The sequence below is a fragment of the Littorina saxatilis genome, linkage group LG12 (assembly GCF_037325665.1).
Source record: "Littorina saxatilis isolate snail1 linkage group LG12, US_GU_Lsax_2.0, whole genome shotgun sequence".
Taxonomy (NCBI): domain Eukaryota; kingdom Metazoa; phylum Mollusca; class Gastropoda; order Littorinimorpha; family Littorinidae; genus Littorina; species Littorina saxatilis.
Window position 1 is genome coordinate 77,089,635 of NC_090256.1, and position 27,281 is coordinate 77,116,915.

General features: G+C 45.6%; 1 protein-coding gene across 1 annotated transcript in view; it reads right to left on the reverse strand.

The window, feature by feature from the left end:
• Window positions 1-91: 91 nt before the first annotated feature.
• Window positions 92-27,281, reverse strand: part of LOC138982820 (serine/arginine repetitive matrix protein 2-like) — a 38,456-nt gene continuing 11,266 nt past the window's right edge. Inside the window, exons 3-12 of the mRNA XM_070356172.1 lie at window positions 24,099-24,439; window positions 21,545-22,513; window positions 19,477-19,727; window positions 18,691-18,877; window positions 17,528-17,724; window positions 16,081-16,667; window positions 15,736-15,870; window positions 14,581-15,174; window positions 10,689-10,796; window positions 92-8,083 (exon numbers count right to left, since the gene is read on the reverse strand). Coding sequence (XP_070212273.1) covers window positions 3,013-8,083; window positions 10,689-10,796; window positions 14,581-15,174; window positions 15,736-15,870; window positions 16,081-16,667; window positions 17,528-17,724; window positions 18,691-18,877; window positions 19,477-19,727; window positions 21,545-22,513; window positions 24,099-24,439 — 8,440 coding nt within the window. The 3' untranslated portion in view covers window positions 92-3,012. The remainder of the gene's footprint in view (window positions 8,084-10,688; window positions 10,797-14,580; window positions 15,175-15,735; window positions 15,871-16,080; window positions 16,668-17,527; window positions 17,725-18,690; window positions 18,878-19,476; window positions 19,728-21,544; window positions 22,514-24,098; window positions 24,440-27,281) is intronic.

Sequence of the window (27,281 nt, forward strand, 5' to 3'; positions counted from 1 at the left end):
TTTACAACCAGGAACCATGACAACAAAAGCAAAATAAAAACACAAAAATGTAATTATGCAACAAACCAAAACAAACACACTAACACAAACAAAAAGAACAAATCTCTTTACTTCCAATTTCATTGGATGATAAACAACACAAGAGTCTTCATGTTTCTCAATCTCATTCTTTCTTGACTTTACAGCTCTGAAAAAAATGTTTGTATCCCGATTCTTTGGTCAATACAAAACCTCCCATGAGTGAAGAATAGAAAACAGGCGTCAAACTTCTTTCAACCTTTCGCTAAGATTTACAAGTCTTATACACAGGACTCCCCAAACTGTGTTTGTTTGTTTGTTTGTTTGCTAAACGCCCAGCCGACCACGAAGGGCCATATCAGGGCGGTGCTGCTTTGACATATAACGAGCGCCACACACAAGACAGAAGTCACAGCACAGGCTTCATGTCTCACCCAGTCACATTATTCTGACACCGGACCAACCAGTCCTAGCACTAACCCCATAATGCCAGACGCCAGGCGGAGCAGCCACTAGATTGCCAATTTTAAAGTCTTAGGTATGACCCGGCCGGGGTTCGAACCCACGACCTCCCAATCACGGGGCGGACACCTTACCACTAGACCAACCGTGCCAGTCCCAAACTGTGTGTCCTGGCATCCTATATGTAAAAATTAAAAATAAAAGTATGAACTTTTTTGGAAGGGGGTGACACAATTTACTAAAGAGCACAACATTTGCATCACATAAGTACCATAGACTAAACAGATCTGTACTGACGCAAAATGTAAATCTAACAGATACGATAAATAATGCTTTTGTGAAGGTTTCGCAAAACTTTCTAAAGACCTGGTCGTGGGACCCTCGAAAGTTCTGCTTTCTTTCTTTATTTGGTGTTTAAAGTCGTTTTCAACCACGAAGGTTATATCGCGACGGGAAAAGGGGGAAGATGGGATAGAGCCACTTGTCAATTGTTTCTTGTTCACAAAAGCACTAATCAAAAATTTGCTCCAGGGGCTTGCAACGTAGTACAATATATTACCTTACTGGGAGAATGCAAGTTTCCAGTACAAAGGACTTAACATTTCTTACATACTGCTTGACTAAAATCTTTACAAAAATTGACTATATTCTATACAAGAAACACTTAACAAGGGTAAAAGGAGAAACAGAATCCGTTAGTCGCCTCTTACGACATGCTGGGGAGCATCGGGTAAATTCTTTCTCGTCCCAACCAATATGGGACTCCCCCTAACCCGCGGGGGGTGAAAGTTCCACTGAGGGGGTCCAAAAAATTGTGTCTGGGGGGAGCCCTGTATTCATACATGTATCTATCCTATCAAATAGTTTTCCTTTCTTGATTCTCAGTCTTATACATCCATACTTTCTTTACAACATTTCACTCCATTTCTACCCAGAAAAAAACCAACATTTAATGAAACTGAACACGAATTAGAATTATCTTGATCTGCTACAAAGACAAAAATAAAACTGTAGCTTGAGTTCTACTTTTCAATTACCAGCACAAAAAGCGACACAATTTAACACATAATTTGGCATTTACAATTGTATGTATGTACAATGCATACAGGCCGTTTGCCAGTCACAACATTAAAAAAAATTTTTTTTACAAGAGCTGAACAATCAATAACACTTTATAACAATGATCTATACTACAAAATTAAATGTGCATGTCAATTGAAAACCTGCACACATTTCAATCACAATTCCCTTGTTTCAATAACATTGTGAACTCCAATCATTACGTGCTCTGATAACACTTTCTTTCTTTCTTTATTTGGTGTTTAACGTCGTTTTCAATCACGAAGGTTATATTGCGACGGGGAAAGGGGGAAGATGGGATAGAGCCACTTGTCAATTGTTTCTTGTTCACAAAAGCACTAATCAAAAATTTGCTCCAGGGGCTTGCATCGTAGTACAATATATTACCTTACTGGGAGAATGCAAGTTTCCAGTACAAAGGACTTAACATTTCTTTCATACTGCTTGACTAAAATCTTTACAAAAATTGACCATATTCTATACAAGAAACACTTCACAAGGGTAAAAGGAGAAACAGAATCCGTTAGTCGCCTCTTACGACATGCTGGGGAGCATCGGGTAAATTCTTCCCCCTAACCCGCGGGGGGTTGATAACACTTTGCTCATCTGAGACTGGACACAGTGGGGTGTGGGATAGTACACAACAAAAGAAACAGAATAGGTATAAGTTCATGTGCAACACATTTGTACTGTATTTTGCCCTACCCTTAGCTCCACCCCAAGTTAGCCTGAGATGGAAGAAAAATGGTATCTGAATGAGTTTAAAATAATTCATTTACCAGCAATCAGCACCGGATACAATTACATGTATTTTGAATCATCTCCAAGTTCAACCCTGCACTCTCAAAAGTATGCATAACCTTTCAAGCTGGCTCAGGACATGCAACAGATGTTAGATGACCAACCAACAATGCAAATAAAAAAAATGTGTGTGTGTGTCTGTGTGTGTGTGTGTGGTTGCGTGTGTTTGTGTGCGTGCGTTCATGTACATGTATGTGCATACGTTTATGTGTGTAAGAGCTACTCTATTTCGCAACCACAACGAGTTCAAACAGCCCCAATGAATCCAAAATGCAAGCCTGACAATTGTCAGTGTTTTAAAGATAAAAGAATGGAAGATCTTCAGGATGTGTAACTTTCAGGGCAAAAGAATGAAGAAAAGGAAAAATTTGATGCATAATTACAAAAGAGGCAAACAATTCTATCTCAAACAAAATACATTCCTTTATAAGTCACCTTTCCATAGCTCATCCAAGTTTTGTTTTACCCTTGCAAGTAACATTCACCGTCACTTTCTCATGGGCATGTCCGTCTCTCACCCTCAGACAAACAATACAATCACTGTTGATTTCTCATGGGCATGTCCGTCTCTCACCCTCAGACAAACAATACAATCTTCTTCAAGGTCAAAGGGTCAAGAAGTCAGTTTTGTCAGTTTTGAGCTCAAAAAACTCATCTCCTGGCTCTCTTTGCCGGTGGGCTTTTTTCTCGTCGGCTGCGCGTTCCCCTCACAGGGGGTGTAGCAGGCTGTGATCGTCGTGTTTCTCTCTGCGGTTGAGTGGACGTTGACTGTTGTGAGGGATGCTGGGAACGCCTTCTGGTCACGACGGCCTGCTCCTCCTGTGATCCTTTGGAGGACTGTGACAGAGACCTGGTTGCCTGGCGACGAGGGGGAGGGGCCGGAACTTTGGACGACTGTTCCGAAGACCGGGCTGAAGACCGGCCCCTTCTGGCCAAGTCACTCCCCGAGTCAGAAGATTTGGCAGACGAAGGTGACCTAGGTGGCCTCCCTGAATCTGACGACTTCACAGACGATGGAGACCTGGTCAGGTCTGGCGTCAGTTCTGCGGCTGCCAGGTCAGCAGGTGAGGTAGAGGCCAACTGTCCCTCCCAGCCTTCTGCAGCCTGCTTCGCACTGTGTCCTTGTCTCTCTTTCTTCTGCTCGCCCTCCTCCAAGACACTCACAACTGATGACCCCCCTTGCTGGGAGGGCAAGGCACCTGACTGAGAGTCTGCGGGTAATGCTGATTTGTTCAAATGACCAGTCGCCCTTTCAGAGGCCTCGCGAGTTGTCCGTTCTTGGTCAGTGTTTCTGTCCGAACAGTGCGAAGGTGGGGGGCCATCAGGGGAGTCCCTGTCCGTGTCCTCTGTGCTCTTCTCTTTCTGGTCCGGTGTGGACTGACTGGGGGGACACGGAGACTGGGATGGGCTGGACTGAGAGAGCCTGGGGGGACACGGAGACTGGGATGGGCTGGACTGAGAGAGCCTGGGGGGGCAAGGGGACTCGGGCATCACAGGAAGTTCTGTCACTTTTAGGTCAGATAACACGCCGGGTGGTGATGATGGGGCATCCAGAGAGTCAATGAGGGGGGGAGGCACCGGGGAAGATCCCTGGTCCAACTTGTCCAAGGAGAACGGGATGGGCGACCTCTCCGCACTAAGCACGGGTGGAGGGGGATACGGTGACCCCTGCCCCTCCTCCTTTAGAGCTGAGGCTGACAAGCTTGGTCTGGGCGAGTCCAGATTGCTAGGGTCCCCTAAAGGCAGTTTCTGAGCCTTCAGTTTGGGTGGCGAGGGCGTGGCTGGTTTAGGATCCTGTAAGGTTTCAACATTTGGAAGTAGGTAAGGTGAAAGCTTGGAAGCAGGGGGAGAAGCAGCTCGCTTGGCCTCAGACAAGGTCACAGACGGCTCTACTTCGCGGATTGTAGGTGCTGAAACCACAGGTGACCCTGCGTCAAAACTGGTGGATGCTGAAACCACAGATACAGCAGTAGGAGCACCAGGAGGCTTGGCGTCAGAGCTGCTGTGCACAGTCTCTGCTGAAGAACGACTACCAGCCTCTGAAGACTGGTGACTGTTGGCCTGACTGCTTGAGCCCTGTTGATCACAGTCTCTAGCAGAATCTTGCAGGTTGGAACTCACTTTCGCCTCTTGAACACTGTGCACCTTCTGCGCTGTGGGATCCTGAACACCACACACTTCACCCTCAGAGGAAACAACCACTGCTGGGGGCATCTTGCCGTCTTCTTTCTTCTCCTGTACCAAGCTGGCTGCTGACTCCCCTGCTGCAGATGTCTGTGTTCTTACCTCTGAGCTCTGCTCATCTTTCTCCTCGCTCCCTGGCTGTGTTATCACTGGTGCAGTTGCCAAGTCCTTAGAACCAAGTGATACTGGTGCTACCTCCTCCTCTGCTCTCCCTCGCTGTGTTATCATTGGAGCAGTTGCCAAGTCCTTAGAACCAAGTGGTACTGGTGCTACCTCCTCCTCTGCTCTCCCTGGCTGTGTTATCACTGGAGCAGTTGCCAAGTCCTTAGAACCAAGTGATACTGGTGCTACCTCCTCCTCTGCTCTCCCTGGCTGTGTTATCACTGGTGCAGTTGCCAAGTCCTTAGAACCAAGTGATACTGGTGCTACCTCCTCCTCTGCTCTCCCTGGCTGTGTTATCACTGGTGCAGTTGCCAAGTCCTTAGAAGCAAGTGATACTGGTGCTACCTCCTCCTCTGCTCTCCCTGACTGAGCAGTCTGTGTGGAGGACTGTGACACTCTTTCAGCAGAAGACACAGAGGTGGAATCCATCCCCTGTGGAACAGGAGGAGCCTCAGAGGCAAGGGTATCAGAGCCTTGTGCCGAAAACTGCCCCCATGTGTCACGCTGAGTTGACGCTGATGCCACGTCCTCCTTGGATGGGAGCACTCGGGATTCTTCTGACAGCACTGCTGTTGCAGCTTGGCTGCCTTCCTCGGCCAGTGGGACTGATTCTGGCTGAACAGCAGATCCAACTGGGGCTTCTGGCAAAGTCTTCACGGGTAATTTCAGGTCTGTCAAATGCCCAGATGTTGCTGTCTGCTGAGATGGTGGTTGCGTTGGAGGTAGTTCTCCCGAAGAGTCCGCCAAAACTTGCAATGGAGCTGTGGACTGCTTGGCAAGACATGGCGCAACAGGATCAACATCCATGCTTTCCACAGATGGCTGAGGATGGTCTCCACTGGATTCCAACTGGCCTTCCTGTGCAGGAACCTTAGAAGTCTGTTTGTCACTGGAAGGCAGCTTGTCACTGGAAGGCGGCTTGACACTGGAAGGCGGCTTGACACTGGAAGGCGGCTTGTCACTGGAAGGCGGCTTGACACTGGAAGGCGGCTTGTCACTGGAAGGCGGCTTGACACTGGAAGGCAGCTCTGGGTTCACCTGTGCAGATGGCTGCCTTGGTGGTTCAGCTTCAGGCAAAACCTGTGCCCCTGAGTCAGGTGAAGGGGAAACTGACATGGCTGTGCTGTCTCCTGTTCTTTTCTCTGTATTCCCTGGCAGCTGTCCTGCAGCAGAGACTTCCACTGGTTGAGTCTCTTCTTTAGGTGGTAGAGGTACGCCAGAGCCTTCTTTAGGTGGTGGAGGTACGCCAGAGCCTTCTTTAGGTGTTGGAGGTACGCCAGAGCCTTCTTTAGGTGTTGGAGGAATGCCACTGTCTTCTTTAGACTGTGGAGGTATGCCCGAGCCTTCTTTTGGTGGTGGAGGTATGCCAGGGTCTTCCGGTGGTGGTGGAGGTATGCCAGGGTCTTTCGGTGGTGGTGGAGGTATGCTGGTGTCTTCTGGTGGTGGTGGAGGTATGCTGATGTCTTCTGGTGGTGGTGGAGGTATGCTGGAATCTACTGCTGGTGGTGGAGGTATGCCGGTGCCTTCTTTTGGTGGTGGAGGTATGCTGGTGTCTTCTGGTGGTGGTGGAGGTATGCTGGAATCTTCTGGTGGTGGTGGTGAAGGCATGCCAGTGTCTTCTGGCGGTGGTGGTGGAGGCATGCCAGTGTCTTCTGGCGGTGGTGGTGGAGGCATGCCAGTGTCTTCTGGCGGTGGTGGTGGAGGTATGCTGGCATCTTCTGGTGGTGGTGGAGGCATACCAGTGTCCTCTGGTGGTGGTGGTGGTGGAGGTATGCTGGCATCTTCTGGTGGTGGTGGAGGTATGCTGGCATCTTCTGGTGGTGGAGGCATGCCAGTGTCTTCTGGTGGTGGCGGAGGTATGCTGGAATCTTCTGGAGGTGGTGGAGGTATGCCGGTGTCTTCTGGTGGCGGCGGAGGGGATGGTTCATGTAAAGGCGAAGACATCAAGTCCAGTGGCAGAGGGGGCAGGGCTTCCCGCGGCAGAGACAGCAGGTCCTTACTTCTCTGCAGACCTGGCAAGGGAGCAAGACCCTGCGCTGCGTTTCCTTCAGGCGGCGGTGGTTCTGCAGGGGGAGAGGGGAAGGAGTAAGGAGCTTCCTCAGGGGGTGGGGGTGGCGGCAAATCGTCCGGCAGGGGAGGGGGTGACAGCGAGTCTCCCTCTGGCAGGGGGGAGTAAGGATCTCGCGGCGGGCTCTGTGACTCCTCCCCTGCTGGGGCTCTCGGAGGGTAGTACTGTTCCTCCAGCCGGGGCGGGGGGCTCACCGCCTCCCCCTCCTCAGGCAAGCTGTCGGACAAGGAGTTGGCCGAGATGGGCGACATGGATTCTGCTGGGCCCAGGGCAGGGGGGGAGGGGCTCCTGTTGGGTGAAAACCTCGCCACCTCTGACTGAGAAGATAATGATGAAGAAGATGGTCTTGATCGTCTCCTCGGTCGCTTCTTGCGATCCCTTCTCTCCTCTGATGATATAGACTTCTGGGATCGCAGTTTGGAGCCTGATGATGAGGGATGGTGGTGCCTGGAATGCGCTCGTTTGCGCTTCTTCTTCCTGCGATCAGGTGACACGGATCTTTGCCTCTTTTTGTGGCTGTACTGCATGGGAGGTGACACTCCTCTGTGCCCTCGAGAATCCTGGGATTGGGAAGATCGGGTTATCGGGTTTCGAGAAAGCACAGACTCATCGGAGCTGATGGGGCTAGCTTGCAAAGAATGAGGCGAGCGGTCTCTGTCGGAACCAGTCTGGTACTTTCTGACTGACTTGGGAAGGTTCTCATAGCGATAGCGCTCCTGATCAGAGTGATTACTGGACTCGCTAGAAACCTCTCCTTCAGACAGCTCTCCTTCCTTCTTCTTCCGCTTGGCTGGCTGGGGCTTGGAGGGAGGGGGTTTTGACAAGGAGGATGAGGATGAAGAGGAGGATGAAGAGGAGGAGCTTGTTCTTCTCCTCTTCTTGCTGTGAACAGGTGGCGTTGGCGACTTGGGGGGCGATTGTCGCGGGGGCGATGCGATGCTGGCAGAGCCGATGCTGCTGCTGTCGTTGATGGGAGAGTACAACGGTCGCTGTGGCTGCGGAGACCCTCCCTCGACTGACGACGCTTGCGATACTGAATCTCGCAGGTCGTCGTGGCCGACTGATCTTCCTCGGTTGCTATTACGACCTGCTGACCTACCCTGGTCGCTGTCGTGTCCCACTGATCTTCCACAGTCACTGTCACGACCAGCGGAGGAAAGTCGATCATCGGCGACGGATCCTCTGGGCGACACAATCGCCCGCGGAGTGTTGCCAACGTCAGATCCACTCTCCGCAGAGGAACGCGCGTTCCTAAGGTGAGGAGCGACCCAGATCATCCTCTTGCGATCATAAGGCGGGTAACTTGACCTGCAAGTTTTAAAAAAAATGAAGATGACTCACTCCATCTTTCTGCAGTCTTACTTAGGAATGAAAAACAAAAACCTTAGAACAGTCTATACAACCAGTACGTAGGAGGGGGGGGGGGGGGGGGGGGGGGGGGGAGGTGGGTAGTATGGGAAGGAACAAAACACTTCAGCCTGCTGCAGTCTTACTGCCGCTTACATAACCTTTGAAATTAAAAAGAAAAATAGGAAAGTCTACACAACCAACCAGTAAGCTTCTGCTCAAAGTCGTCTACTCAGAAAAAAAGTAAATTCCTACATTTACCGTATTTTCCGGGTTACAAAAAACCTGTAATCCAGTCACCCATTGGGCGCACCAAAATTGAAAAAGTATACCGGTAACAAACGGTCGAAGAATGAAAATAAGCCGCACATCAAAGGAAGAATACAGAGTGGAAATATGTGTGCTCTGTGTGTGCGGCGAGATCAAAGGCAGGTCCATTGTGATAGCTGCGTTGCCTTGTTTATAGACACTGACCTTCTTCCCAGGGGTCAATGACAAAGTTTTAGCTATGAGAGGTGGTTCCCCTGTCATATCCGAGAGAGGAAACACTTCCTGCACCGGGGTCAGTGACCGAGTTTAACCTATGGGGCAGTCTCTTTGATGTCTTGAGAGAAAACTTGGCCAGGGTAGTACCTAGTAGCTGAAACATGCATTATCAAAAGTTGTTTGACTGGTACTCAGGCGGTCTCTTTGATTTTTTTCGTATTTCATACACGGATTAGGCGCTTCGTTATACAAGGCGCAGTGGTCAAACTCGAGGAAAAATGTCGCGCCTTATGACCCGGAAAATACGGTAACATAAGCTTGGTGTCTAAAAAGTCGCTTTTAATTGTCAACATGAATGCTTTAATTTTTTATTGTAAAATTAATTGGTATCATGTAGCGGATTTAGCTTAAGATCTAGCAGATACATATAACTAAATGCAAAATCAAACAAGAAGGGCAAAGCCCATACGACTCACATGCTTGACCTTGACCTTTACATGACCTTGACCTTCAGGGTCAAGGTCAAATAACTAAACCCAGCAATGACATCATACACTAAGAACTGCTTTACACATTTTCCCTACCAAAATACATATGACCTTGACTCAAGGTCAAGGTCATCCAAGGTCATGCAACACAAAGCTGTTAATTCAAGACATAGGAAGTACAATGGTGCTTATTGGCTCTTTCTACCATGAGATATGGTCACTTTTAGTGGTTCACTACCTTATTTTGGTCACATTTCATAAGGGTCAAAGTGACCTTGACCTTGATCATATGTGACCAAATGTGTCTCATGATGAAAGCATAACATGTGCCCCACATAATTTTTAAGTTTGAAACAGTTATCTTCCATAGTTCAGGGTCAAGGTCACTTCAAAATATGTATACAATCGAACTTTAAAGGACCCTTGCGACCTTGACCTTGAAGCAAGGTCAACCAAACTGGCGTCCAAAGATAGGGCTTACATTGCCCTGCATAGCATACATAGCTAAGGTTGCCATTCTCGATAACTTCAGAAAAAAATGCGAAAATGTGAAAAATGGTCGTTTTTAAGACAACAATTACGGCCCCTGTGACCTTGAACTTGAAGTGAGGTCAAGTTGCCGCACATGTTTTTTGAGATCTTGTAACCATACACCATCAGGCCACATCAGGTGTTGATAGACTTAATAGTGTCCAAGAAATATCCAACGTTAAAGTTTTCCGGACGGACGGACGCCGGGACGGACGGACGGACGGACGGACGGACGGACGACTCGGGTGAGTACATAGACTCACTTTTGCTTCGCATGTGAGTCAAAAAACCAACAGAACAAAACTTGTTAAAAACTGAACACAACTACAGCTTACCTGAAGCGTTTTCGGCAACTGTCAAACATTTAAAAAAATAATTTCATAAAAAAAGAACACTTACCAATTTACCTGCTACATGGATGTCTGACATACCTGTAAACATATGTTCTGATACTTGTTCTTCTTCTTCTTCGTTCATGGGCTTATGACTCCCACGTTCACTCATGATTTTAGCATGAGTGGATTTTTACGTGTATGACCGTTTTTACCCCGCCATTTAGGCAGCATACGCCGATTTTGGGGGAGGCATGCTGGGTATTTTTGTGTTTCTATAACCCACCGAACTCTGACATGGATTACAGGATCTTTTCCCTTCGCACTTGGTCTTGTGCTTGCATGTACGCACGAAGGGGGTTAAGTCACTAGCAGGTCTGTACATAAGTTGACCTGGGAGATCGGAAAAATCTCCACTCTTAACCCACCAGGCGGCAGCGACCGGGATTCGAACTCACGCCCTCCCGATTAGGAGGCCGATGTCTTACCACCACGCCACTGCACCCGTCGTGTTCAAATACAAGAACTGGGCAGTTTCCCTACAATGACACAAATATCCACAGCATTCACAGAGTAGTTTCCCTATGCACACAAAAGATAAATTTAGAGAAAGGTGCACAGTATTCACCGAGAAGTTTCCCCACCGACATAAAAGACGAACTGAGAGAGAAATGGAACGTTAGCAGTCCATCTACTTTTGATATTGAGAGAAATGTTGACAGTACTCACTGAGCACTCTCAGGCAATGGTGGTGGTGGGGGTGGCGGCTGACTTGGACCTTGCTTGGCTGACCAGCTCAACTTGCTGCGATCGTAGGAATACGGTGGTGTCATTGACCTGGAAATCACCAATAACACCGTTTACACATCACCAATGACAATGTTTACACTAATAAGGACATCAGACCTTGCGATTCTCTGACCAATTGCCCTACCACACGCTGCAATGAATACATAACTCAGACCAACTCAACTTGCTGCGATCGTAGGAATACGGGGGTGTCAGTGACCTGGAAATCACAAATGACACTGTTAACACGGACACATCATCAATGACACTGTTAACACGGACACATCACAAATGACACTGTTAACACGGACACATCACCAATGACACTGTTAACACGGACACATCACCAATGACACTGTTAACACGGACACATCACCAATGACACTGTTAACACGGACACATCACCAATGACACTGTTAACACGGACACATCACCAATGACACTGTTAACACGGACACATCATCAATGTCTGTCTGTCTACTTAAAATTACTGGACCTGTCAACTCCAGGTGCACAAATCCCCTACGGCTTTCAGTCATGCCTCAGGCAGCTATCCGTTTGAAAAAATAAGTTTCATTGACTTTCATGCAAGGAGTAAAAAAAAGCAAACTTTTTACGAATCAATTTTTGACTGCCACTGGGCAGGTCTTAGTCGCACTCGGCCAGGCTCACGTCAAGTCCCGCACGTGAACAAATTACATCCAAAGCCTACATGGAAGTCTATTAGTCTCGGCGAGAGGGAGAATGCTCTCTGTTTTGAGTACCTTACGGATATAACCTTGAATGGTTGAAAACGACGTTAAACACCAAAGAAAGAAAGAAAGAAAGAAAGACTACCTTACGTCAAGACATTGTGTGTGATCACATAAGAAAATTGTAAAAGATGGTTTGTGGGTCCATTTTGGCATACCGCACAACGAACGTGTTCCGGGGAAATGTTAATTACTATTTGGCGGGAGATGCGAACTGACAAACCGCATGCAGTTTCGTTTGGCTTGCAACACTAAAGGCATGTGTAGGCATCTGTGAGATAGTTGTGGGAAGCTCCTGGCTGTTTATATCGTAATCTGAGACAAAAATGACAAATCTTTGCTCTCCATGCTGCGACTTAGGCACTGCATCTTTAAAAGACCAATGGGTTGACACACTGTAAATGTAACGTTTTGTTTTGTCAATAATTAAACGTTCCAATAACCTACATTTTCTTTTTGATTCTGAATTTTGGAAAGTTAGCAGTCTATCTGGGTTTTTTTATTTTCACATCATCAATGACTATGTTTCTACTAATGGTGCGATTTTCACATCATCAATGACTATGTTTCTACTAATGGTGCGATTTTCACATCATCAATGACTATGTTTCTACTAATGGTGCGATTTTCACATCATCAATGACTATGTTTCTACTAATGGTGCGATTTTCTGAGAGCTTTGCCAGGTCTAACACATCAATATGCTCCCCGGAAACAGTTCAACAACAAAGACTCATCATTTGTACAAACAAAGGCTGTCAGCGACTTGGACTCAACAACAGAACCTTTTAACCCCTTCACTGCCCACCCTGTATGTAATACGTGGTCATTTTCGGTTTGTCGTACGCCCATAACCGTATCTCATACGTGGGATTTGTGTCAACAACATTTAAGGACATTTCTGAAAACTAAATGGGAGGTAACCACTGTCCAAGTACTTGTAGGGGTTCTAAACACAGTTCTTTCCCATAGACCGTTCGGATAAGTTACTACCACGTGTTGAAAACTGTGTTAGAAATGTAGAACCGATCTATAGCATTCACAATGGCGGCCGAAAGTCGGACTTCAACTCGTAGACCTGTTTTCAAGCGATACAGTGTTCTGTAAGCTCTACAAGAAGTGATTTATGGATTACCACACAGAAGATACTCTTATGGGCTGTAATGTGAGTACCTGATGTTTGACACCAGTTTTAGCAGTGTTTTGTGTGGTTTTACGTGCTGCAATGTGTGTGTGTGTAAGTCCGGAAACTGTAATTTTTGACAAAAATGGTCATTATATCAATTTTTACTATATCAATCACAAACAAAGTTCAATGATCATGTCATCCTATAATAGCCAAGGGTAAAAGCAAAACACATGCCAAAGATCTAAGAGATATCTCAATAAATGATCGAGCAGTGAACAGAATAGTGAACCTACCGAAGAAAGCGAAATTTTGCCCTGGCACACAGCAATACCAAAATGCTGGACATTATACTGTGGCAGTGAAGGGGTTAATGACAATATTTAAACTAACAAATCAAACCTCTCCTGGAGCAGGTTAATGCCAAAGAATCTAAGGCAGTGTGCAAAACATGAATATTGTTGCATCAAAACTTATCGAAACCTTCTCTTAGAGTGTTGCTTCTTATTCACATCAGGCTCTGAGAAATGTATGCCTGCCTGCATGCATGCTCTGCTGACCGGTGGGCACAGTTGCATCATCATATCTATTTGAATGTATTGTATATGTCCATCCTAATAGACCAAAAACTTAGTTTCTTTTTATTGTAAAATCATAAGATCTTCAGCAAGTTAAATGTACAGTCGAACTCGCTTAAGACGAATCACTGGGGATCGGAAAAAAAGTTCGTCTTAACCAAAATTCGTATTAAGAAAATTGATCGATTTTTTTTTTTTTTTTTTTTTTTTTAAGTCTTGTACATTTTATGGTGTTTCAATTTGTTTCTTTCGCAACTTTCATGCTGCTTCACGTTTAGACAATAAAGTGACATATTCAGGTACATGTTCATGTGTGTCTCATGTTGAGTGATGATTGTTGAGTTTGAGTGAGAGTGAGCACACAGATGTTTCATCCAGTTGTTACGTTTTTGGTCACACACACGCGCACACACTGACACTGTCCACATTCGCGGTGTTCCTATCATTTGTCCGGAATCACTTACCTTGGCGACGGGTAGCAAACCTTGGCCAATTTAGTTTTTGTTTTGTTTTGTTGCAACATGATGTTCAAATCCAAATCGAAAGCACTGACTGACTGATAAACTATCGCGAACCGGCGAACGCAAACGTTGAGAGTGTGGTTTCCCTTGTCCAAGGGAAACCACTCTGGCATCTATATTTTTTGGAAATGGCTTCCGTTCGATGTTTCGTTTTTGGTATTCGCGAAGGAAATAAACGTCAGTCAGTCATTCATGTTCAGTGTCTGAGCTATCAATCACTTTGATTCTAAATTTGAAATTGTTTTGTGAGTACAGTGTAATCAGTTTAACTTTATTCAGTGATCGGTTGAGCAATGGTTCAAGCAGTCGACGCAAGGGAAGACTTTGACACACGTGTATTCAAACTTCTCAAATTCCCATGATATGTCGATCTCGGGACGAGTTTAAAGATTTCGTCATAAGCGTGAGTAAATTACAGACATTATGCATGCTTGGGAATCCAAAAAGTGCTCGTTATAAGCGTAAATTCGTTATAAAGAATTCGTTTTAAGCATTTTTTTTAAGCATGAAGAAAGAGGTATTCAGTTGGGAACTTAAAACTAATTCGTTATAAGTCAAAATTCGTAACTAGCGTGTTCGTTTTAAGTGGGTTCGACTGTAAATGCTTTCCCATCCCACCAACTTACTACAGTTCCAGTGCCTCATCATTGTAAATGCTTTCCCATCCCACCAACTTACTACAGTTCCAGTGCCTCATCATTATAAATGCTTTCCCATCCCACCAACTTACTACAGTTCCAGTGCCTCATCATTGTAAATGCTTTCCCATCCCACCAACTTACTACAGTTCCAGTGCCTCATCATTGTAAATGCTTTCCAACCTAACCCAAGTTCTATTACTCTCTCTGCACTAACCTCTGTGACTGGGGTGGCGGGGGAGGGATTGGGGCAGGCTGCGCAGAGTAGCCTCCCCTCCCTTCAGGACGCCAGTTGCTCCAGGCAGCAGGGGGAGTCACCGCTGCCGCCCCTCCCCCTGGCGCTCCGCTGGGTCCCACAGTTGAACGCGTATGACGGGCAGCCTCGCCGAAGTCGACCATCTCGATGGGAACTCTATTTTTCCGTCTGCGGTCCCCATCCTCCCCTTCCTCCCCCTGGCCGTCAGAGCTTGCGCTCTTGCCGTCATCCTTGGACCCTGCATCTTCCTTCCTCACTTTCCTGGAACCCCCTTCTTCCTTCTGGTCCGCTGCACAATCTTCTTCCTTCTCCTCCTCTCCTTCCTCGAACAATTTGTCCAGAGAATCGTCGTCAGGCGACACAGGCTCCAGCTCCAAGTCTGCCATTACGCTGGGGGTCACAGGTCGCCGCTCGAGGCTGCCCTGAGTTGTGGCCCCTGTGTAGGTGGCACTGTGTGTGGCGTGGGCCCTGGGCTCTGCGCGCTCATCCCCGAGAAGCTGGTTGTCGTTGTCTAGCCTGCGGCGTGACCGCACGTCAGGGGCGTACGAGTCGCTTCTGTTCGAAGGATGAATGAAGATGAAATAGAGCAAATGCTGACAGTTCACCACTCATCTTTTTCTTACGTAATATGAATCGGAAACAAATCATTTGCTGCTCTACATCTATTCAAGACAATGATAAGTTTTCTCTCATTGGAATCATCTCCACGCAAATATGCCCTTGAATCTTGACCAGGGTCAGCCAGACTTGGGTCATGTTTAGTGGTCATCCTCCAACACTAGAAGTGTGTGAAGTTTCAAAGATCTAGCTTCAAAAATGGTTTAAACGTCCAAGCAAAAAATAGAGATTTATGTTTTAGATCTAAACTTGACACCACTGTGACCTTGAAATTATACTGGGTTCAATGAGACTTCGTTCATGTCAGAGGTGATCAAACCCTTCAAAAATACCAAGTTTGAAAGTGCTATCTTCAACAACCTCCATTACTATCATCTATATCCCAAATCTTCCAGCAACACACACAGTAGAATATATTTCTCCTTTACAGCTATGAACATCCAGAACCTTTCCTTGACATCATGTACAGTATCTTTCCCATACAGGACTATCACGTACCTGTCCCTGACAGCAGCTGAAGGCGGAGTGAGAGGTCGGCGGTGACTGGTGCGAGGTTTGTACAGGTCATCGGTGCTGTATCGCTGATTGGTGCGTGACCGGCTCTCTGACGGTTCTGGTGGGCCCTTCAGACGACTGGGTTGACACACAGCAAAACAGTCATGAGCAAGAAGAAAACCAGTCAAATAACCTGAGCAAAGCAGTTACATGTATTTGCAGCAAGCAAAACAGCAAACGGCTCTGAATGGACAGTCATGAGCATTGTTGCATGTTTAATCTGTATTTGCACCTATATGATATCACAAAAATACATGCAAACACATTTACCGTCAAAAAATAACCCACCTTGAACTTCGAGTGCGTACAGGCTCCTCAGGTTCGGGTGGCCTGTAAGGCGGTCGTCTGATGGGTGGTGACCTCCTCTGGCGATCCGACCCATCACTGTCGTTGGAATCACCACGTCTGCGTCTGCGTGGAGGGGAGGGGCTTCTGTCGGAGGAACTGGATGACGACGATGACAACGACCTTGAAGACTGCGAGTCGGGCGATATATCGCTGTAAGGGGAGCTCACCCTGCTGCTCCTCTGCACCCGCCGGTCGCGCGCTGTGGGCTGAAAGTCTTCGGAGAAGATCTCGACGGTGCCGGAGGTGTGCGGGTTATCCAGCAAGAGGGGGTCTTCGGGCAGCGGGATGGTCTCCGTCTCGATGACGCACTCCTCCTGCACCTCCATGTCCTGCACGATGAAGGCCCCCCCGTCCACCTCCACCTCCGTGTCAACCTCCACCGTCTGCTCCACGACGTTGGGGTCCGAGAGGCCCAGATGAGGTGCCAGGCTGCGGTTCTCCGTGAAGATCGACGTGAACTCCTCCGACGCGTATCGCCGGTTCAGCGTGCGTTGTCTGCGCGTTCGCATCGCCCGCCTCTGTTCCACCTGCAATGTTAACATTATAATATAATACAGTACAACACAACACACCGCAGTGTCAGTTTCTACATTACAAGGATGTGCTGTAAGCTGACACACCAAAACTGTTGATCAATCAAACAAGAAAGAAAGATTGTTTGTTTGTTTGTTTGTTTGTTTGTTTGTTTGTTTGTTTGTTTGTTTGCTTAACGCCCAGCCGACCACGAAGGGCCATATCAGGGCGGTGCTGCTTTGACATATAACGTGCGCCACACACAAGACAGAAGTCGCAGCACAGGCTTCATGTCTCACCCAGTCACATTATTCTGACACCGGACCAACCAGTCCTTAGCACTAACCCCATAATGCCAGACGCCAGGCGGAGCAGCCACTAGATTGCCAATTTTAAAGTCTTAGGTATGACCCGGCCGGGGTGCGAACCCACGACCTCCCGATCACGGGGCGGACGCCTTACCACTAAGCCAACCGTGCCGGTAAGAAAGATTGTGGATAAGCAACAAATTGCCACACTTTCAAAGCTTCATATGAGATACACAGGAGAAGTGCAGGACAATAATCAAACATTCAAATTACCAGACAAAAACACATGCATGCATTAATTTTTCTTCTGAAGCTGAAGAAGTCGTTTAGTCTGCAGCTAAAGATGATTCTTTTCGTCTCAGTTTGAAGATACCGTCTAAACTTCATCAATTTCCTATGCCAACAAACGAAACAATGCCTAATACAAAAGAAAATGACAACACAAACAACAACAGCAACAAAGGCGACAACAACAACTACGTTAAGCTTAGATAATGGAGTGCTATTTTCATTATTTCATAGTCAGCACTGACACTAAAGGATAAGCAAAACATCCCCATCGTCACCTTCTGTTGCATAAGTTCTTCTTTCATCTCAGCCTTGGTTCTGTGTTTCTTGCGTGGCGTTGCAGGGCCTTTCGATGTGGATGTTTCTCCCTCGTCTTGTGAGGACGTTGCCACAGCGGGACTGGATGCCGTCTGAGAGCGTGTCTTCCTCGGAGACGGAGTAACAGGTGTCGTCTCCTCCGCCTTGGATTCTTCACCTAAAACATGAACAGAAATTACAGTGTGCCTGAACATTATAACCACCCAGCAAGCAAATCCAATCAGTTTCTTTAAAGAGTGATGGTTTTTGTGATCTGTGTCCTTGACGGTCGTTCCTTGGTCAATGACGTACCGTACTTTCCGGGTCATAAGGCGCAACTTTTTTCCTCGAGTTCGACCCCTGCGTCTTGTATAACGAAGCGCCTAATCCGTGTATGAAATACGAAAAAAATCAAAGAGACCGCCTGAGTACCAGTCAAACAACTTGTGATAATGCATGTTTCAGCTACTAGGTACTGCCCTGGCCAAGTTTCCTCGAGCTCTCAAGCCACCCAGCTATCACAATGGACCTGCCTTTGATCTCGCCACACACACAGAGCACACATATTTCCACTCTGTTAAACTCGGTCACTGACCGGTCACTGACCCCGGTGCAGGAAGTGTTTCCTCTCTCAGATATGACAGAGGAACCACCTCTCATGGCAAAAACTGGGTCATTCCACTCTGTATTCTTCCTTTGATGTGCGGCTTATTTTCATTCTTCGACCGTTTGTTACCGGTATACTTTTTCAATTTTGGTGCGCCCTATCGGCCCCCTGCGCCCAATGGGTGACTGGATTACAATTTTTGTTAAAAAGAAGGGGGTGCGCCTTATGCGCTGTAGCGCCTTGTCACCCGGAAAGTACGGTATGTAGTGCTGCCTCCACCTTCCTCTTCTCGTGTCTGAGAATCAAAGAGATGAAAGCGCTCTAAATGCAACAAGAGTAAGCCAGAGGTATGTGGAACCAGTCTCCTGACACCTGAGACAATAACAAGCCTTGAAATGAACAAGCCACTTTCATCTCTTGTCTGTTTCTCTTACCTTCTCTCTTTATACAAACTAAAACAGCTCTCCTATTTCTCCCCCCAACCCCCCCCTTCCCCCCCTCTCTCTTTATAGAAATACACTTTCAATTCAAACTAACCTTGCTGGTTCTCAGGTTCATCCTTGACTGGCGTTCCTTCATCAGACACGGATGTCTCCAGTGCTGCCGGTGCTTTCTTCTTCTCCTCTCTCTGTCGCACTTTCTCTTCCTCCCTCTCTTTCCGCTTCACTTCCATCTCTGCTCGGCGTGCCTGCCGCTTCAAGTAACGCTCCTCTTTCTCCTTGGCCTGTCAAGAAATCAGCCCAAAATTAACTCTCTTTCAAGGATCGGCCTGGGATAGTTCGCAATAGGTCACAAGAACAATTCAAACTGATGGTAATTGGTCTTCTAATAAGTCAATAGGGCCAAACTTTTTTTCGACAAAGTATTCATTGCCCATGCCGCATACACAAACACGCTTTGGACTTGACTGTTTCACTCTCAGTCTCAGTTAGGTCATTACTTCTTTTTAAACAGCTGCAGTTTTAAACTGCTATGATGGTTTTAAAATAGGTAAAACTGTAACTTTCCACTTTTCATCCTGAACAAAAACTTTGGTTTAGGCCACAAAAAAAATAGGTCTGTTTACGGTAACATAGGCCAAAAACATAGGGTCGGTAGGTCGGGATTGTTTTGTTTTTTTGGTTTTTTTTCCCCAAAAAACTATATTTTTTACGTTATTTTGCACACAAAAAACAAAAGATTTTTTTTTTCTTTTTTTTTTCCCCAAATGCCAAAAAAAAGTCTAGGGTCGCGCGAAAAAAATAGGGTCGGTCGGGTTACCGTAAACAGACCTATTTTTTTTTTGGCCTTATATATTTTCCTGGGGAAGCAGTTTACACTTACCATGCGAGCTTTCCTCTCTTCCCTCGTCTCATCATCCTCACTGTCGCTGTAGCGGTACGACAGGGCCACCAGTTTGCGCGGTTTGACATCCGGTGTTGGGGCTGGTGTCTGTGGCTTGCTGGCCGGCTTCACTGGGGACAGCTCAAGGTCGGACATTTCCGACATCTTGGCGTCGGAGTCTGTGTTGCTCGATATCTCCTCAAGGTCATTGCTTGGTGCCGTGTCTTCCGGAACTGCACCTGTAGAAGACACTGTCAACAGAAAGATGCTTACTGAACTCAGAGAAAACATCACCAGACCTGTTTACCTAATTGGAACCTAGTTGGTGTATCTTCAAAATATTGAGTGTATTTTCTTACCAGGTAGAGATGCTTGTTAATCATGTGACCGACGTAAAACGGTTAGCTCAGTGAAATTTCAATACAACGTCTGTCGCACTGATGATAAAACTGTAAGAATATGACACTGGAAATCGTCGTACTTTCTTATCAACCAGCGTATCTATCGTATTCTTGCAAACTAGGCGTACAAAATCGTATGAGTAAACAGGTCTGCATCACCAAATACTTGTGTGAAGAAGTTGGTGTGACTGCAGTGACAAAATGGGAGTGTGAGTGGATACAAGACAAACAAGTCGCGTAAGGCGAAAATACAATATTTAGTCAAGTAGCTGTCGAACTCACAGAATGAAACTGAACGCAACGCAACGCAGCAAGACCGTATACTCGTAGCATCGTCACTCCACCGCCCGTGGCAAAGGCAGTGCACGTGGAATTGACAAGAAGAGCGGGGTATTCGTTGCGCTGAGAAGGATAGCACGCTTTTCTGTACCTCTCTTTGTTTTAACTTTCTGAGCGTGTTTTTAATCCAAACATATCATATCTATATATTTTTGGAATCAGGAACCGACAAGGAATAAGATGAAAGTGTTTTTAAATTGATTTCGAAAAAAAAAATTTGATAATAATTTTTATATATTTAATTTTCAGAGCTTGTTTTTAATCCGAATATAACATATTTATATGTTTTTGGAATCAGCAAATAATGGAGAATAAGATAAACGTAAATTTGGATCGTTTTATAAATTTTTATTTTTTTTTACAATTTTCAGATTTTTAATGACCAAAGTCATTAATTAATTTTTAAGCCACCAAGCTGAAATGCAATTTACCGAAACCCGGGCTTCGTTGAAGAGTACTTGACCAAAATTTGAACCAATTTGGTTGAAAAATGAGGGCGTGACAGTGCCGCCTCAACTTTCACGAAAAGCCGGATATGACGTCATCAAAGACATTTATCAAAAAAATGAAAAAAACGTTCGGGGATTTCATACCCAGGAACTCTCATGTCAAATTTCATAAAGATCGGTCCAGTAGTTTAGTCTGAATCGCTCTACACACACACACACACACACGCACGCACGCACACACATACGCACATACACCACGACCCTCGTTTCGATTCCCCCTCGATGTTAAAATATTTAGTCAAAACTTGACTAAATATAAAAACTAAACACTCACATTCAAGCGCTCTTACAAGGTTGTTTTCCGTCATCACATGATTGCTTTTAACACTCTATAATAAAATCATGTAAAGCATAAAACATTTTTGCTGTGAAAATTGCACTAGGTTATCAGACAACCTTCTTGCAATGAACTCTGTATCTCATATCATCAAACGTCTGGGTAGTTAAGTCTATGTTTGAGATCATAAAGTGTACCAGAACCAAGCAGCTTATAAACCTTCAGGCAATAACCATTATTTCTTATTTTGCAAAAGATCTTCGCAATGAACATTGTCCAAATTCTCATTTCTCATAAAACCCAAGAATCCTTTCAAAAGACCTCAACTCATGGCAACAGCATTCTCGTAATCGTATCCTACTTTCTTCTTTCATACAGTTGTCCTGAAACGACTTCATGCCAACAACATTTTCGTAGTCATATCTTACCTTCCGCTTTCTTAGAGTTACAGTTGTCCTCAAAATACTTCATGGCAACAGCATTCTCGTAATCCTATCATACCTTCTTTTTTTTACTACAGCATTCTTGTAATCATATCCTACCTTCTTCTTTCTTAGAGTTGTCGTCTTCTTCTTTGTCAGAGACTTGTCCTTCATCGCTGGACTGGCTGGCGTCACTGTAGCAGGAGAGGTCACTGGTGTGGATGGAGCTGATGGTGACGTCGCTCATTTCCTCCTCCTCCTTCTTGTCCCAGGCAAACTGGTACCGCCGCTTGCCTTCCTTACTCTCCTCTTCTCGCGCCGCCTTTTCCCCCTCCCTTTTCACATCATCTCCACCTTCCATTTTCACTTGTTCGTATTCCCCCTCCGGGGGCTCTAGCTTCACCTCCCCATCTTTTGTCCTTGGCTGTGGGAACAGGTTGCGAGCGACGTTGGCTTCCTTGGCCTCCTCGGCTCGTCGACTCTGTTCTTCCTTCATCCTGACTGCTCGCTTGGCGTCCTTCTTGGACAACTTGGACTGCGGTGACTCGATCATGGCCTCAGCCAGGAGGCGGGGAGAGAAAATGGAATGCACCACAGGCGATACGTTCACTTTGGGCGAGCGAGGAGGCAGGGAGATGGGCAAGGCTATTTCCGTCCCAGGGGGTGGGGGGTCAGGGGAGAGGACCGACGAGGTGTTATTCCCGCCAAAACTGGGCGGAGGCATGGGAGGAATCCCGTCTGCTGGTGGAGGCTTGGAAAGATGAGGGATCCCAGGGGGCGGTCCAGTGGGCGGGGCGGTGGGTAGAGGGGGCTGTGCGGGAGCAGCAGGCGGGGTGGGCTGAGCGGCTGATGCAGTGGGAATAGCTGGAGAGATTGCTTGCTGCTGTTGTTGGAAAAGGTCGAGCCCCCCGCCAGGGGCCCCCCAGCCCTGCATGTAGGGCGGGAACCCTTGCTGCCCCATCCCCGCAAAACTGAACGGGTTCCCAAACTGTGACTGTGGGAAGAAGCTGCTGGCGCCCGACTGCCACATCGGATCCTGGGGGTTGAACATGCCTGGGGGTGGGATGCTGAAGTTGCCAGGCATCACACCTGCACACGAATAGCAATCATTTTGTGTTTTCTTTGCACTGTAGTCTAACACTAACAGAACAGCATTGACAATGCTGCTCATTTTCCAACAACAGAAGCTAAACTTGGGAAGCAAATTGCTTACGCTGTAACTTTTAGCTAAAATAGCTGTCCGCTACCTATCCAGAACAAGTTATTTTGTTTGGCTGATTTTGATGTTTTTTCCATGCCGAATGAAGTAGGTATTAACTGTGTCAGGGGTAAAAAAAAGACAAGTTTTGGTATCCGTTCTACGGGGCCGAATGGCAAATACTGCTATCTTTAATTAACTCTTTCCAGTTCGGGGGTTTTAGGGCATATTTTACAGTGCTGTTGGTGCCTACTTGCCGAGTGGCTATCTGGGGTCATATTGTAAATGAAATATAGAAAGTTATATATCACATGAAAGGAAAATGAATAAGCTTTTCATATTTGCAAAGAGAATTGTGCTATCTTTAAAGGTAAAAAAGGTTATGGGGGTGACAACATGATTTTTGTTGAAATTTGTACGCCCATTTTTTGGAACACGTGACAAACACAAAGAAGACATTTTTTTTGTGTTTAGTTTATTTTAGATATGCTGCTAACTAGTCTGTTTTGGCATTAATTTTACATAACATAGCAAAGTTTTATTGAGTTTTGCTGATAAACAAAAAAGTTATTGTCACCTGAATACCCCCACCCAAATTTCAAAGTTGGACGTTTCATGACACACGCATGCCAAAGGCAAAACAAAACAAAAAGTCTGTTTACGGTATCCCGACCGACCCTATTTTTTCGCGCGACCCTAGACTTTTTTTTGGCATTTGGGGAAAAAAAAAAAAGTCTTTGTTTTTTGGCAAAATAACTTAAAAATATGGTTTTTGGGAGAAAAAAAAGAAAAAAAAGTCTTTTTTTGGCAAAATAACTTTAAAATATGTTTTTGGGGGGGAGAATTTTTTTTTTTAAATTCAAAAAATCCCGACCTACCGACCCTATTTTTTGGGCCTATGTTACCGTTAACAGACTATTTCTTTTTTTTGGCCTAATAATGCATTCCTATAACTAACTTATAACAAAAACCCAGCTTGTTTCTGTCATAAAGTGTGTCTAACATATATGAGTTTATCCACTGTCCAACCCATCCAATGTAAAATTACCAATTTTTTTCCGATAAGTAGATAATTGGTCAGTGGAAAACTACAGGGAGGGGGGGGGGGGGGGGGGGGGGCATCGTAAGCTTGCTTACGATGGGTAAAGGAGCGAACTGGTAAGAGTTAAGCAGCAGTATGAGTTATTTCCAATATGCTGAATGTTAGCAAATGATAACAGACATGTCGAGAAAATGGATATCAACAAGAGCCTACCAGAGAGTGACATGCACGTGTACACTACTGACCAGAGGTGACATCCATGTACTACCTACCAGAAGTGACATCCATGTACTACCTACCAGAAGTGACATCCATGTACTACCTACCAGAAGTGACATCCATGTACTACCTACCAGAAGTGACATCCATGTACTACCTACCAGAAATGACATCCATGTACTACCTACCAGAAGTGACATCCATTCACTACCCACCAGTAAGTGTAGAAGTGCCGGTAGCAGCACCGCTGACCAAAGCCTGTTGCTGCTTTTGCAGTTCAGCCAGTTGCTGCTGCTCTTGTTGCTTCTCCAGCTGTTTCTGCTGAATCTCCTTGATGGCCGCCTGAATCTTGGCCTGCTGCACAGCTTGCTGCGCCTGCTGGTGGTGGCGGATAATTTCCGTTTTGCGTCGAGCGTTCTCCGCCTGCCACTCCTTCATGTCGATGCCCAGCTGAGCGCACACCACCTCGTCGATCCTGGGTTTGATGACTTGTAGGATCTTGGGGTTGACAACCTGCTCGATGATGCGTTCCACCCCCTGTGTCAGCATCCCAGACCTGTTGACATCATTCCAAATCTATATATATATATACGACTTGTGTCTGTGTGTGTGTGTGTGTGTGTGTGTGTGTGTGTGTGTGTGTCCGCGATGCACGGCCAAAGTTCTCGATGGATCTCTTTCAAATTTGGTGGCCATATTCAGGTACACCCCGGACACAACCTGGTCGATGAGATATTTCAACACGTGCTCTCAGCGCGCAGCGCTGAACCGATTTTGGTTTTTCTCTGGATCCATTCCCAGTAACTCTTCCTTATCTTCTCCAGTGTTTTCAGCGTTTATCTCCCTTCCTTCGTGTGGCGTCAATCCATATTCCCGTTTCTATTTTTAGAAGGTCACTGTCGACAACGCTCAATCCATATTCCCGTTATACTATTTTTAGAAGGTCACTGTCCCGGCAAAGCCGGGTATTACTCTTCTCCAGTGTTTTGCGCGTTTATCTCCCTTCCTTCGTGCGGTGCGCCGGCTTGCAGCCGGGTATTCGGCTCGACTTCTTCCCGGCGAAGCCGTACCCGGCGAAGCGGGTATTCATCTAGTCATAAATATATTGTATCACTCCCTCCCCCTCTTCATGTCAACTGTTTTATGCACATCTGAACGTCAAAGTGAACATGGAGGTTCATCTAACGAAAGGGGACCTTGTTCATTTACGACCATCCATGTGTGGAATTTGATAAGAAAGATCAAAGTAATTAAAGTAATTTCGGTAAGGAGAGTGTCTGGGTCTTGAGTGCATGTTTTATTTGTGTCGCTGTATGTTTTCTGAGTACCAGAAAATATTCTCTGAATATTCTCGTCATTGTGTATGCCTTATGCCTCTTTGTAAAATTAAACCTAGCCTAACCCCTGCAATGATATCATCCCACAGCCTAAATAATGCACTGAACACTTCCAGATTTCTTTCAACAACATGAAACAAGTCGCGTAAGGCGAAAATACAACATTTAGTCAAGCTGTCAAACTCACAGAATGAAACAGAATGCACTGCATTTTTTTCAGCATCGTCAGTCCACCGCTCGTGGCAAAGGCAGTAAAACTGACAATCCAGAATAGCGCGGTGGTGGTTGTGCTGACCAGGATACCACGCTTTTCTGTATCTCTATTGTTTTAAACTTTCTGAGCTTGTTTTAATCCAAACATATATATCATTAACAGCTATTGTGTTTTCAGCGTAGCAATAGGGTCTGATATTTAGACTAGACAAGTATAATGTCGACAAGTCGAAGACGAGTCGCATTATACTTGTTCGAGTCTAAATATCGGACCCTATTGCTACGCTGAAAATACAATAACGATTATATAGCTGTTCTGACCTTGATTTGTTGTTTCAAACTTACAAAATGACAGTATTTGCGTCGATGCGTTGATCTCAGGTTTTGAAAGCAGACGCTGTTTCTTATGCGCATTAGTTTTGCGCAGGTGCCACACTGACTCGATTTGACAACACAGCTGTTAAACAGCTTTTTATTAGTTCATTCGTACAAAACAAAAAGAAGTTTGAGTGTTTTTAATTTTGAACAAGACTATATACTTATGAAGAAGACCAAAACACAACATCAACGAAAAACTAGAAACAACTAAAGAACTAGGATGCAACAAGGGGAGGAGAAGAGAACAGCTAATCAGTACAACGCGAGCAGACGGCAGCGAAGTTTTCAGTTTGGGTGAATGGCATTTATACTTGTCTCGTCATGAAGCGAATTTTTCAACTACTTTTCACGGCCTATTATTCCAAGTCACACAGGTATTTTGGTGGACATTTTTTATCTATGCCTCTACAATTTTGCCAGGAAAGACCCTTTTGTCAATCGTGGGATCTTTAACGTGCACACCCCAATGTAGTGTACACGAAGGGACCTCGGTTTTTCGTCTCATCCGAAAGACTAGCACTTGAACCCACCACCTAGGTTAGCCACCACCTAGGTTAGGAAAAGGGGGAGAAAATTGCTAACGCCCTGACCCAGGGTCGAACTTGCAACCTCTCGCTTCCGAGCGCAAGTGCGTTACCACTTGGCCACCCAGTAACCTAATACATCAGAGAAGAAGTGGGGCATTTAGTGTGGAGTTACGATAATGTGAAAGTTTGTGTCAGTCAGCAACTGAGGGCACACAAAAACGGCTGTTCCGTTTTACTCCCTGTTTGTACATCTTTCAACTTTGGGCATTTTGTGATGTTTAGGGACAGAAAATAATTGGTTTAGTCCTGTTTCATCGGGAAGTTAGCAGAAAAGGGTATGCTATCGACATTTGTAAAGCTGAAAAACATTCCCGAGAAGAATATCAAGTTGTCAGTGTATGCTGTTGTCGATTGTTAACATCGTGTGGTACAGATGGGTAAACCGGAACCATGCGTCTTTGTTATTGCCAATATGCTTTTGGATATTGGCAAAAATGGACGACTTCCGTAGCATTATGCTTTGATGATGATGTTGAGACCATCCAATCACAGCCCCCGAATTCCCCCACGTGTCCATCAGAATAGCTATATATCTATATGTTGTTAGAATCAGGAACCGACAAGGAATAAGGTGAAAGTGTTTTTAAATCGATTTTGGAAATTTAATTTTAATTATAATGTTCATATTTTTAATTTTCAGAGCTTGTTTTTTTTTTATCCGAATATAACATATTTATATGTTTTTGGAATCAGAAAATGATGAAGAATAAGATGAAATTCTTTTAGATCGTTTAATAAAAAAATAATTTTAATGACAATTTTCAGATTTTTAGTGACCAAACTCATTAATTAATTTTCAAGCCTCCAAGCTGAAATGCAATACCAAAGTCCGGCCTTCGTCGAAAATTGCTTTGCCAAAATTTCAATCAATTTCATTGAAAAA